General features: G+C 38.3%; 1 protein-coding gene across 2 annotated transcripts; it reads right to left on the reverse strand.

Moving 5' to 3' along the window:
* Positions 1-3948: 3948 nt before the first annotated feature.
* LOC143879561 (26S proteasome regulatory subunit) lies at positions 3949-13564 on the reverse strand. 2 transcript variants are annotated; one of them, XM_077382004.1, is made up of 6 exons: positions 13334-13564; positions 13029-13089; positions 9641-9748; positions 6864-7215; positions 5401-5460; positions 3949-4190 (listed from the first exon to the last, which is right to left on the reverse strand). In XM_077382004.1, the coding sequence occupies exons 1-5, from the start codon at positions 13472-13474 to the stop codon at positions 5439-5441; spliced, it is 684 nt and encodes a 227-aa protein (XP_077238119.1). In that variant the 5' UTR covers positions 13475-13564; the 3' UTR covers positions 3949-4190; positions 5401-5438. The 2 variants fall into 2 exon arrangements, with proteins under 2 accessions (XP_077238119.1, XP_077238118.1); XM_077382003.1 differs by having other exon boundaries at positions 3949-4203.
* Positions 13565-13777: the final 213 nt, after the last annotated feature.

A 13777-nucleotide genomic window follows, 5' to 3' on the forward strand; every position in this document is an offset into this window, starting at 1 on the left:
CAGTGGGAAATAACTAGAGACGGATGGATCTTGACACGTGTTGGAAAATTTTTTGGGACCCTGATGTTATTGTACTTTTTGGAACACTGAAGTTATCTTTTCTCACTTATCTTATGGCTTAGAACGGTTGACGTTATCTTTTCTGACTTATCTTTTCAACACGTGTCAGGCATCCATCCGTCTCTAAGTATTTACCACGACCAAAATAGAAATAATGGGTACGCCGGTGGAAATAATATGTACGCCGATGGAAATAATGGTTACAAAGAGGGAAATAATGCGTACGCCAGTGGAAATAATGGGTATAGAGAGGGGAATAATGGGTACGCCGGCGGAAATAATGGGTACGGTAATGGAAATAACGGTTACAGAGAGGGGAATAATGGGTACGCCGGTGGAAATAATGGTTACAGAGAGGGGAATAGGAACAGTGCACCGATGGAAATAATTGTTATAGAGAGGGGAATAATGTGTACGCTGATGGAAATAATGGTTACAGAGAGGGGAATATGAATAATGGGTACGCCGGTGAAATAATGGGTACGCCGATGGAAATAATAGTTACAGAGAAGGGAATAATGATTACAGAGAGGGGTATTATTAGAATAAGCCACCGTTTCATACTGATGTCCACGTGTCGTGGATCCGACCGTCTATTCATATTGACGACGACCAAGATTTAAAAGAACCCAAGGACTCTGGGTTCACAGAAAGATTCCAATCCAAACCAAACCGACTATGTATAGAGCCACTAGCATTCCAAAAAGTTTTTCAACGCGTGTCAGGCATCCATCCATCTCTAGGTATTTCCAACGGCCAAGATAGAAACGAACCCAAGGTTCTGTGACTTCTGTCTGTTCAAATACCAGATGAACCAAAAGAACCTCTTGAAACACGGCAGTAATGAAAAAAGAGGCTGAATGACGTTTCTGTTGATGTCAGAAAGGTACAAGGGTCTTTTTCCAACCCGATTTTGAAGATTAGCCCATTTTTTGTTCTTATTTTAAAAGGTGCCCTCAACCCTTATTTTCACTAAACTCAACCCACATTCCGTACTTTTCTCTTCTTCCTTTTTTATTTTTTCTCACCAAAAAAGGTATCTCCTCGGAGGTGTCTCCAACTGTCTGCCAACTCCCAAGAAATTAAAGAACGAAAATACCCAAGATGTGAAACTCTGACGCGTTCTGAGGTCAATTCACATGAGAGTGGTGCGAATCATCCTACTGGGTGCGAATTTATCATCTCCCCGCAAGAAATATATTAGTAGATGGCAGTGGGCCCGGTGGCATTGGGTCATTAGCAGACGGGTAAAATAAAGAATGGGCAAGTAGCTAAGGGTCGCTATTGAGGGATGTCATCATCTGATAAAATAAGAAGAACCGATCGTATTAATATCAATTCGAGGGTCCCACCCGGAGATATTTATATCATTGTTAGTGCAAAAATGAGAAAATATCCTTCTACTAAAAGAATTAAATATCCTAGTGATAAAATTGGACTGATCGAATGATCCAAAGTGTCAAATTAGGAGTAAAATAATAATTTAAAAAAGAAAGCTACTTTTATTACCTTTCAAAAAGACCCACTTTTGTCTCCATATGATCCGAATGGCAAAAATGACCTTAGATCAACGGTCTTTATTTTACATGGAGTTTCTTGGTGGAACCCTAAACAGGGCTAGATCGAGGCTTGATGGATCAAGGGCCTAAGATAAATGGATCAAGATGTTCACAATGCTTTCAATAGAAGGTGAGGAGTGTCCTTATAGAAAAAGGGAGTGCAGATATCAATATAAATGCTTTACTAATTTCCAGAGCCTCTGTGGTACACCAACCATCCCGATGAGGACCAGGGAAGTGATAAATTCATCACTTTTTTTCATTGTGGGACGGCCCTCTCTAATGTTTTTTATGGTATCATTTCCCTTGATGTTAACATAATGTTTGGGCCAAAAGAGTGTACAGGGCCCACTTCTAGAAGTCCTCGTTTTTTTAGCCCAGTGACGATGCAATTGGTAGTGTTTTAATTAAAATAACAAGAGCTTGGTGGATACCATAATTACCATTCTAAAGATTACTAGACGAGGAATGGTAAAGTGAAGGGTGCCCTTTCAAAAACCATCTACAAGGGTGGCCTCATTGGTCCATCACTCAATCTCAACAAAGTTCTTTTATAAGGGCACAGAAAAATATATATAAAAATGACACAAATAAAAATAAAATTAAAGTAAGACCAATAGGGATGCCCCCTTGTAGATAATTTTTTTTTTTAAATGGCACCCTTTAGTTTATCACTCTTCTTAATAGAATTAGAAATCTAAAATTTTAATATACTTAATCTATTATTCTCACATTATTATTTCTACTTTTCTTTCTTAAAATTGTTTAACCCTTTATGTTCTCTCACAGTGGGTAGATCGTAGCTAGCTAGGATACAAAGTCAACGAGGAGAAACCCTTGTCCTACAAGGTGTTCTCACACTATAAAAACCTAATCTCCCATAGACTAAGAAAAAGAATGGTGGTTAAGGCTACTTAAGGGTGTCAATCTTGGCTCCGGCTCGGAAGCTCGCTCGAGCTTGGGTCGGTAAAATCTCAGCTCAAGCTCGGCTCGAATCCTTAACGAATTGAGCCGAGCCTGAACTAGGGCATGCTCGGCACCAAGCCAAGCCCGAGATAGGCCATGCTCGGCTCGGCTCAGCTCGTTAAGGATTTAATATATATATATATATATACACTAAAAGGGTTGTCCGGGAAGTGAAAGGGGAAGGCAAAATATGTCACTTCTTTTTTGGAACCCCATTTGTTACTTGGACCACCCCCCGTGGTATAAAAAGAGTAGTCAAATTACACTAGATAGGGTTGTCCAGGGAAGATGAAGAGTGTGAATATATCATTGCCCTCGATATAACCCGACCTCGGTAAGGCTCGCAAGCCTGGCCGAGCAGAGCTTGGCCAAACTCAGCTCAGCTCGTTTACACCCCTAATGGTGGTCATAGGCCAAATGCGGCCAAAATGTGTGACACGTGTACAAATGGGGCTCCTCCAATAAATAATGTTCTATATATTTATAATATCTTATAACTTATTGCTAAGACTTGAAACCAACATTGTTCTAATATGCTAATGCTGGTAATTTATACTCTTAATTGTAATACTTAATACAAAAATCCATTGATATAAGATATAATAGAGAATACCTTATAAGGAAACATTGTTTCAAATACATATAAGTGAACAATAATGTTGTTTAAAATACATAAGTACATACTATATGTAGTTATATAGAAAACATTGTTTAGTCTTATGGTGGTCAGTGGTCAGAACAGCCACAGACTAGACTCCTATTTAGCAAGGGCAGGTAGGAGTCCATTGATTTAGAGGGCTAGGTCAAACAGATAATAGGTGGTCGTACCATTATTAGATGCTCCTAGAACCATTATCAAATAAGGTTTCTTTCATAGCCGAATAAAAACAACTAAGTCATTGATTTATTTTATGTCCATCTTATACATGGGACATGTGATCATGGTTGTGGTTGTGTTGTGGGAGTACGATCATATGCGTCATTTCATGATGATCCACTAAACCAACGGTCTTGATCACACTTGTATACTAACTCGAGACCCAAGGTTGACCATTAATGCCTTATCTTAATAAAGATTGTTTTGGGTTTTGGTTCACAGCCTCTGTAAGTGGGGCAGGTGACTAAAAATTTAAGCAATCATAAAGAGAGTTGATGCAATAGAATATCATGACACGATCCGGTGGTCTTGGTCCAGTCCCGAATGGACATTATCACCGGTTTAGCTTTTCTTGGCGAACCCTAAAGGCCTAAACATGGCTTTTTAGCTGGCATTCCCCACTAAGTGTCTTTTAGGAATGAGTTTGTTGGGCTTATGGTGGGGGCTGAGAGCTGAATTTTAGTTTTTTCAATTCAAATTTCAATGTAAACCTAAAACTTCAACAAATCCCATATCATACTCCAGTCAATCATTGATAAAAACCAGTTCAAGATTTCAGGCAGTGTATGACAGTAAGATTTTTATACATACATGTTAAAGCCAGCTTTCCAGGACTAGATTACTCCGTAAGAAACGATTAACAGAAAGCACTCATTGTGTAGCCAAAGTTATATAAAAACATGAGTATTGGACATTTGCGAATGGCGATGGCGTCCATCACACCTCCACTTGAATTGCCAGCTTCACAAAAAATCAGATATCATGATTTAACCAGAGCATTTCAAATTGACAAAAAAAAGTTGTCATTAGTCCTCTTGATATCTCAGAAAAATCAAGATCAACATCCGAGCATAAAAGAAAACATACAACATTAAAGTGCCAAGAATTGTCAGATTCAAGCATTGATTTTCTGAAGGTTTGCCATTAACATGACAGTAAAATAAAAGAATTTGCCACAAAAAAATGAATAACCATGAAATCAGACAAGAAAGCCATCTGGACAAAAACTATTCCTTTGGAATTTCAGACAGGAAAGCCATCCATCCAGATTTCAATTAGTACTTTGACAGTTGTGAAATTAAAAGTTGCAAAAACAAACATTAAAAGTTGAGAAATGATTTCGGCACTGCAATGTTTTGATAAACATGCAGTCCACTTGTTTGACGTGTAGTATTTAAAGGGCTTTAAGAGCTTTTTGAGGACCGAAATATTCCTCTTTAAATACCACACGACAAAAAATGGAGCGCATGTTTATCAAGACATTGGAGCGCAAAAATCATTTCCCTAGAAGTATCTTTCATGAATTCAAATTTTCTTCCCAACAAAGAGGAGTGGTTACAGAAAAAAAAAACATTTATTGTAATTCTTTTGTCCAAAGAGGAAATGATAAACTTCAGCCATGTCAGGCAGCCGGGAATTTTTTTTCATAATAAATTAGTGTCTGAAAGAGGGGCGGGGGGGTGGGAGAAAGAAAGATTTGAGAGGACCAATTGAGATGAGGATGGGAAGTGGCTAAAAAGTAGGAAAATGTTGATCGGATTTTGAGTATGGTTTTTGTTTCCTTATTTTTAGCCACTTCGATGCTAGTTTCCTGAATTTTGTTTCCTGATTTTTAGCCACTTCACCCGCCCAAACCCACTTTCACACTAGTTTCCTGAATTTTGTTTCCTAATTTTTAGCCACTTCACCCACCCAACCCCTCTCTCACCACTAGAAGCACCAGTTTATCATGAAAAAAAAATCTTGGTAGCCAAACGTGCTCTTATATATATATGTGTGTGTGTGTGTGGAGAGGGGGGGGTGGTTGCACATTGTTTGGATGATCCAAAGCATTCAACTCATATAGATAGGGTGTGCCCAAAAAATCAACTTCATAGGAGCCTCCTAACCCTTCCATCGGTACGTGATGCTCCTATCCAGGAAAAAGAAAATACTTACCAGTTCCTTCTTGTTGTAAGAGCTTCAAATAGAACCGATTACAATAGTCGAAAATGGCACCTGCAAGTAACCCATGTCCCAACTGTCAGCCATTCATTTGATTATGCATACTAAACATTTGCAGCCTCAAGTGAATAGTACAGCGCACTGCTTTTTAATTCCTATTTGACAGAAAGATTCAATCAGAATCTGTTATAAAGGCATGAAAGAGAGAGCAATGGAAAGATTTATAAGAACAACCATTAAAAAAGATAGTTGGTCAAAGCTAATACCAACAATGCAAAATCTGCTTAAATTTTATGTTCTTCAAAGTCTCTTCAATTTATATAAAGTTGGCAAAGAAAATTGGAACCAACGATACCAGGCCGAAGCAGTTTTGAAACCAAAACAATGATAAAACCCCAAGATTAGTGGGAGATAAAAGGAGTAGAAGTTCAAAAGATCATTTATTGAAAATACTTAAAAAGAGTGTTGACGTTGATTGCTTTCACAGGTTGTAGAGATGCCTAAAAAGTTGACCAGCTGAAACAAGAGAACATGTATAGTTGAATGGAAAGCAAGACAAAAACATGGAAGGCAAGTGGTCGCAATAATTCAGCTTAGAACCAACCTGTATCATTTTTAGTAAACAAATGACATGAATTCATGAATTTTCAAAAAAAAAAATGATGTACTGGGCTGCAATGGCGGGAGCCTCGTGCACTGGGCTGCCCTTAATGAAAACATGAATTCAATGGGTAACAAAGAAATACTGGATCATATGGTGTACACATGAATATCAGGCAATCAGTGCAGAAGAACAAGCAATGAAGCAGTTCATTTAGTTTAGAAGTACTCTGTGAGAATCTTTCTAAATTATTTTGTAAAATAAAAAATTGAAGCATTTGCGTAAATTAGGTACAAAATGGAGAAGATGTGACAGCATGCAATAATCAATTTGTGTAAATTAGGTACAAAATGGAGAAGATGTGACAGCATACAATAATCTATGATTTAGCCGACACTTTGAATTTATTGCCAACACACGTGTCCCGCCGTGTCCGACACGACACGCGTGTCCACCTGTGTCGACACTCCTTTGGACACTTTTAAATGTACTACTATAAGTGATAGACTTGATGTGGGTGTGTGGGCATGTTTTTGTCTTGTGTCAAGTGTGAAATTCTTGTTTATTATTGCATATTGTGTTTATCTCTTTTATTATTATCATAAACACTTTTATAGCTCTTTTTTAACTAATATTTGTTGTAGCATCATATATACTTTCTATTTTCGCCGTGTCCCAGTTTCAAAATTTTGGGGGTTTGCCGTGTACGATACTCTGTGTCCATGTCAACACGCGACACCTGTGTCCGTGTCCACAAATCATAGGCAACAATCAATTTGAAGTATCTTAAAATGTTAAGAGCATTTGAAAGGAAGGTGAAATGAACAACGACCAAAAGAAATGCAAGCATCCTTACCCCAGTAGACCCCGGCCATGCCATGGTCTAGGAGTCACAGTTAAGTTGATGACTGCACCCAGCCTCATAATTACTAAAGGAATTGCATGGCCCTGGTTTGATTGAGCTTCCGAAGAAAGTCTCGGAAGCAATCCTTCACCAATTTCTACATTCCCAAATTTCACAATCTGGTCACCAAGCTGTATCCCATCTTCTGCTGCAGGAGATGCATCTGCTATTTCATCAACCATGGCAAAGGGTACCCCCACAATTGGCTCCTCATCCATGGCACTGGGAAAATCTTCGGAAATACTAGCATGCCAGGGGATGGATGAAATAGTATCGGTACTGTGAAATACTTGATTATCCAATCCTTCATTATTAGATTGAAAATTAAGAAAAACAGTTAGGAGTGTTAAATAACAAAAACTTCTAATATTTGAGTCACAACATTTTGACAACTCGAGAAGGGAGCATATGAGAGATCAGATCTACAATCTATAGCACAAAATAAAGCTCAAAACATCATCATTCTGTCCCTGGCAAGATGACATCAACTCATTAATAAACAGAAAATCCATTTATTAGGATCCAGTGATCCACTAAACACATCCCTTTTTTAATTTATACACGTTACAAAGCATGATATGTAATTGACATGATGAAAGATAGGGAAATAAAACAGTCAATCCATCATTAATTTCAGTTACATCCTAGGTCTTATACAGGAGTTCCAAACTTCACTTCTATATGCAGCATTAACCAATGTTCTAAAACCCCAGACTCGGACATGAACTCCACCAAGGTAGAAAGGAGTCAACTCGGACAGGTCAATAACTGACGGGTCCATTTTTCATTAACTTGGACGAGTCAACTTTGTAGGGCAAACTCAGACTTACACAAGTACTCAACCAAGGTATAACCGAGTCGCCTCGGGTTTAACCCAGGAATTTTAGACTGATACTGACATTTCTTTCTATTTGGATCATGACTGTAGAAAGCAATTGTGCAAAGGACAAACAGAATGTGTCCCATGTAGTGGACAGATATACAAATGACTTGGCTGATCAAAAGCAGTGTTTGTAGAACAAATTTGCGTATAGGGTAGCCTCCACGGGGTAATTTTCTCCTTTAATCTCTTCTCTTCTTAATAAATTGTTACCTTTTATCAAAAAGATGTCCCATGCAGTTCATAGTGCGCCTGTAAAAAAAATCGCCTCATGAACTTATCAAGGGTGTCACTTGGCCAGTTGTACGATAAGGAATGCCACTTACTGAAACATTTCAGGGAGCATTGAGCACGACATGATTTTTAGGGAAATCTGGAATGCAACGACATGTATCTAAATATGGGTACCAGCAAGCATGTCATCTAGTCCCCAAACCAATACGCATCAGGCTTACCAACTGACAGACAGTTCATATTGGTTGATGCATCCAAGATTGCTTTTCCTCGCATACAAAAAGGGAAAGGACACTTGGAAGTGGGAATCAACCCCAAATTCCTATATATATTTTCCTACGCACATTTACTTTTTATGACGTCTGGCATATTTTGTTTCACAATTTCGGCACGTACTCAAGTGGGGATATTGCTCCTGAAAATTCGGCGTGCCTTGCTTTTGGGTTTCAAGATACACTTTTCTCTTGGACTACCATTTTGGATGTTTCTTCAAGTACTTGTTTGCTGTAGAATTTGGTTGTTGGGCACTTGCCTGAGATGGAGAATGAACAGAGGTCAAATTCATCAGAGTTCAATTGGGGAATCAGAAGATAGGGTTAGGCAGGGATCAAGAATAACTCAGTGAACAGATCCCTTGCAATTCCGCCTAGATCAGTTACGGAAAATGCAGCCAAGAATGCTGAGCAAGTTTGGAACTCCATGGCTATAGTACCGTTGATCGGAGATCCTGGGAGACTGCTGGATTGGGAGTTACTAAACCCAGAATTCTTTCTGGAGGGAGGCACAGAAGAGAACTTCATCAGAGATCTAGTAGAGAATCATTGCTTAGTGACTAGCTGGGTGTTGGGGTTATTTTTTCCAGGGCTAGAAAGAGAGGCTAGGGCGTTGTTCTACAAAGCCGATGCGAGACAAAGGAATGAGAGATCCAATGGATTCGGCCAGGATGGAGTGCAGATGAAAGATGCTGAGAGAACTTGTGAGACTTCATTCAGGGGTTCATATCTCAGTTCCCGTTCCCATGTCCGTATCCGCATCCGTACCCATATCCATATCTACGTATCATAGATACGAACCCTATATATAGGCCAATTCAAATCATATTGACCAACTTAAAATGAAACCATGCAAGGCTTGACATAAACCAGCATGAGCTGCAAAGAGTCATCTTCCTAGAGGAAATTTATAACTAAAATTGCAGAGCAATCCCAAACTGTTTATTCTAAGATATGCATAATTACAGCCTTTTTGTTAATAGTAAGAGATGAATTACATGAAAAACCCAAGATACAAAATCTTCAAATGCCCCAAACTTCTCGTCTTTTCCTTTTCAATTGGCTGTTGAGAGCTTTTAGGGAAGAGTAATAGTTTTTGACAGCTAGCTAAATAATAAAAGACAAGGTGAGTTTGTCTCGTTCTCAAAACATGGTAGTGGGAATAGCAGTAGCTAATGAAAAGTAAATATATTAATAAGCGAGCCCAAGATATCACACTGATCACAAAAAGAAATTTCAGTTCACCAAACAAACTATAACAATTGTCCAGCAATAAGAAAAAAGCCATTGCCATAATTTTCTTCCAACAAAGTAAATCATCCTAATCTTCTTTGCAGTCGTACCTGGACTTTTTGAGGGCAATGATACATTTTGAGCAAGTCTCCCTGAATGCAAAACTTGCAGATTGTCACTTATTTTTTCTGTGATGTCCCTGTAGTCGTTACGTAGTTCTGCAATAAATGTAATTTAAGAAAGAGTGGTCATCAAACATTTCAAAATAAATAAAGCATATTTATCAATACATAAGCTAGCTGCAAACAAATGACAGTTGTAATTGTGGAGCACAGGAGCAATTTCAGAAAAAACGTATGAAATATGCGGATTCAGGACAGCTTGCTAATCATGAAAATTTTCCACTTGCACGTTCATCTGATAATTTATCTATAATAACACCAAGTCACCAACAAATCATGGATATAGCTTTATGGACAGAAGAGGAAAAAAACAGCTCCTTTGAAGGCAAGTACCATAGCACATATGTAAGCTTTATAACGAGATATCAGAACCAATAATATCCTCAAAGCAATAGAGATACCATTTATTGCTTTCAGGATATTATGTTGGATAGGTTAGCAGTTAGCTTACAATGTCCTTATCAAAGAGGAGAGTATATGGCCTAGGCATCTAGCGAGGTGTATAATTTGATGATATCCATGGATTGATTGGGGCTGTGAGATCTTTTTTTTTTCCTCCAGATCCCAAGGAGTGTGAAAACTTTAGTTGATAGGTTAGCTTGGAGTGTCCACACCTCTTTTGTTTCTATGGGAAAATTTTGCCCACCGACGTGCACATGTAATCGATTTTCATAATAAATTTTCTGATTTATCTTTGTCAAAAAAAGATATCGTTGCCAAAAAAAGGTACATATCCTTGTGTTGCATAGTGAGGAGAAAATTGCGAGATAGGCTTACTCGAGTCCAGTGGAGAGCAGATTCCATTGACGCAGAGATTCGTGCACTTTTGGCTGGGATTTGTCTGGTGGACTCGTCTCTTATTGATTCTCTCATGGTGGAGAGCAACTCACTCAATGTCATTCATTGGGGAAAGGAGGGGACAGGTTTTGCTTTAAGATTTGTTGATCCTATTGAGGAGATATTAGACCTATTTGGTAGGCATGCCACTTCTTTCCAGCATATACTCCACTCCACCAATGGGAAAGTAGAACAGCTAGCTCGTTATAGAGTGAAGGGAGATTTTGGAAGTCTTTGATCATCCCCCCTTGAGGAGTGGCGTATTTTGTCCTTTTTTTTTTAATTGACCATTAACTATCTCGGTCGAGGCCCCTTTTCTCTCTCTTATATAAAAAAATCATCATTTAAAAAATGGGTATCATCCTTGAACGAAATACTAGATTCTCCTCCAATGCAATAACATTCTCATTGTCATGATATAGCCACCTAAAGCAATCTCCATGTTATCTGATGCTCTACATCAATTGCATGAGCTGCTCAGATTCTTGTTTCCTTGTACTTAGTTTTGGTTGTCAATAATAACATATTGGTTGCCTTTTGGTGCGCAATGATATCACTTGGTAATGGATCTCTGTATTGTAAGACTTTGTGTGCATCACAAAGCCTTTTACCTCGCATGTAACACCTTTTTTAAAGAAAAATCTTGTCTGCATTTTCATTCTCTTAAGTTTTCCACAAAAGTAGGAAACCCACCACATGTTGGGAAAGATATAAGTATATAACATAGTATTTAAAACAAAATGAAGTGAAAGTTTTCGTCACATATTTTAATATGTCATAAGATAGCCATTCAATATATATATATATGAGAGGAATGGTTTCTACACACAAGTGTAGATAATTTATCTACACACTAGCTTAAAATACAGTGGAGGGCATATTGTTTGGGTGATCCAAACCATTCATTTGATTGGCCCTCACATAGATAGGGTGTCCTCAAATAATCAGCTCCATAGGATCATCCCAACCCTACAATTTGTGGAGGTAAAATGGACGTGTATAAACCTTCACAAATTTGTCCATTTTTTGCCTCCATGGTTCGAAGGGTTAGGATGATCCTATGGAGCTGATTTTTTGTGGACACCCTATCTATGTGAGGGCCAATCGAATGAATGGTTTGGATCACCCAAACAATGTGGGCCTCCACTGTATTTTAAGCTAGTGTGTAGATAAATTATCTACACTTGTGTGTAGAAATCTCTCTCTCTCTCTCTCTCTCTCTCTCTCTCTCTCTCTCTCATTTCGAGAATACAAGCAATAAAGTTCAGCTATCATCCAATACAAGACACTAGTCATCCAAAAAAAATTATATTTTACAATATAATGTTTGTCTCAAGATATACAGTATAATACACATCAAGTTCTGAAGTGTCCAACAAGTATTAGAAACCCTAAATGTTAAACCATGCTTTCATGTCACAGCCTTGCAAGGTCACTTCATTATCTTAAGTTGACATCAATAAGAAAAGAGTCTAGCCTTAGTGTAGATTGTACATAAAATTATAATTTATCCTGATAACATTGGACTATTGGAGGCATTGTCATAGGTTATGGTGGTCTAGTCAGACAGTATTTTCTGGAGCCACAAGATTAAACGACTCAAATGAAGTGGAGATTGTGGCGCTAAAACAAGGAGCAAATATGTTGGTTTCCTTCTTTCAGGGCCCATTCATATTGGAGCAAGATTCAGTCAATGATATCAATTGGATGCAGTCCATCAACAGTTCTCTTGGAGGCTAGCACATCAGATTGAAGAGCGCTCCAATCTGATCTCCGACTTGTAGGTCTATGTTTTCAAATTGGGCAGGAAACAAATTTGTAGAGAAGGTATTATAGTTGTTGTTTTTGTTGCTTTTTGTCTATTTCTTAGAACAGCTCAGGTTTTTTTTTCCTGCAATGAAGTTTAGGTGGAATAAAAGGATTCTGTGATCGATCAAAAAGAAAAGAAAATATAATTTCTTGCGTGAATCCCTTAATCTGGATTGTCCAATCAACTTCTTTCTTTTTTAGACAGAAAAGGGGAAAACTGCTGGGGGTTCCACACGTGAAAACAAAGATCCCACATCGGATAGGTGAATGGATGTAGATGGGCTTATAAGGAAATGGGCACCCTCCCCTTAACAGCTAGTTTTTAAGGGTGACTTCTACACGGTTCCCTAACAAAAAGCCCAATTAACTTCCTGCAGGATTTATCCCCTCTTTCATTGACATTTAGTTATCATCTTTGACATCGTGTTATGATGACAAGTAATAGCGCCTCAAAGTAACCTCCCAATTCAATGCAGTGCTTATTTACAGTATGGATCCGATCATACTAACAATGCCATGTAAAAAGACTAGATCTTCACATATTTGAATATATCAGATAGCCTTTTTCGCAACGGCATCACCATATTATTAAAAATAAATTATTGAAGAAAAGAAATATAAAAAAGTTCAATTCATATAACGATGAAGAACAATGGGCAAACGTGCATACCAGAAAGACGGTGACGTTCTGATCGAACAGATGGAATGTCAATATCCGACCGAGGAAATCCCTGCACAAACGTCATCAATAGCAGAATCAATCAAAGCACGTAGAATTGCTGCAAATCAAACAAACAAAATAGAAGAAGGGAAAAAAATCATGAAAAATCGACCAACTTTCTGAATGATTTGTCCGTTGGGAAATAACCAGAAATTTTGAGTTCCCCAATTAGAGCAAAAGATAAAAGAAAGACTCGATTTTGTTTAATTTTTAGGGTTTATTTTCCTACAGAGAGGGAGATCTTGCTTGCTTGCCTCTGAATCAATGAGGTTGCCAGAAATTCCGGGACCTCCAGGTCGGCAGAGAAGATCGATAATCGCATTCATCTCGGTCTCGATTGCGTCCCTTTTCTCCATGAGAGAGAACGTCTCTGCCTTTAGATTTGTCGCCACCATTCTTGCAGATGGCTCAAGGTTTTTCCTTTCTAGGGTTTTAGAAAGAATCGGACTATTGTGCTGAGAGGTAAAGTGGATGTGGGAAACTAGTCTATTTCGCTTGCTTTTTATGCAAGCTTCTAGTGGGTCCGACTTCCGGTAATAAAAGACTGCATGCAAAGCCGATTTAGATTCCGATTCCGATTCCGATTCCGATTCCCGATCCGATCAAGGGTTATTGGCTCATTCTTATCTATGAGTAGGAATCTACAGGTTGTTTACTTTAATTAATAATTTCTGTTGTTCCAATATGCAGGGAAGTCG

This window comes from Tasmannia lanceolata, unplaced genomic scaffold, assembly GCF_043159265.1.
Source record: "Tasmannia lanceolata isolate RefF3 unplaced genomic scaffold, GAP_Taslan_0.1 ptg000006l, whole genome shotgun sequence".
Lineage (NCBI taxonomy): Eukaryota > Viridiplantae > Streptophyta > Magnoliopsida > Canellales > Winteraceae > Tasmannia > Tasmannia lanceolata.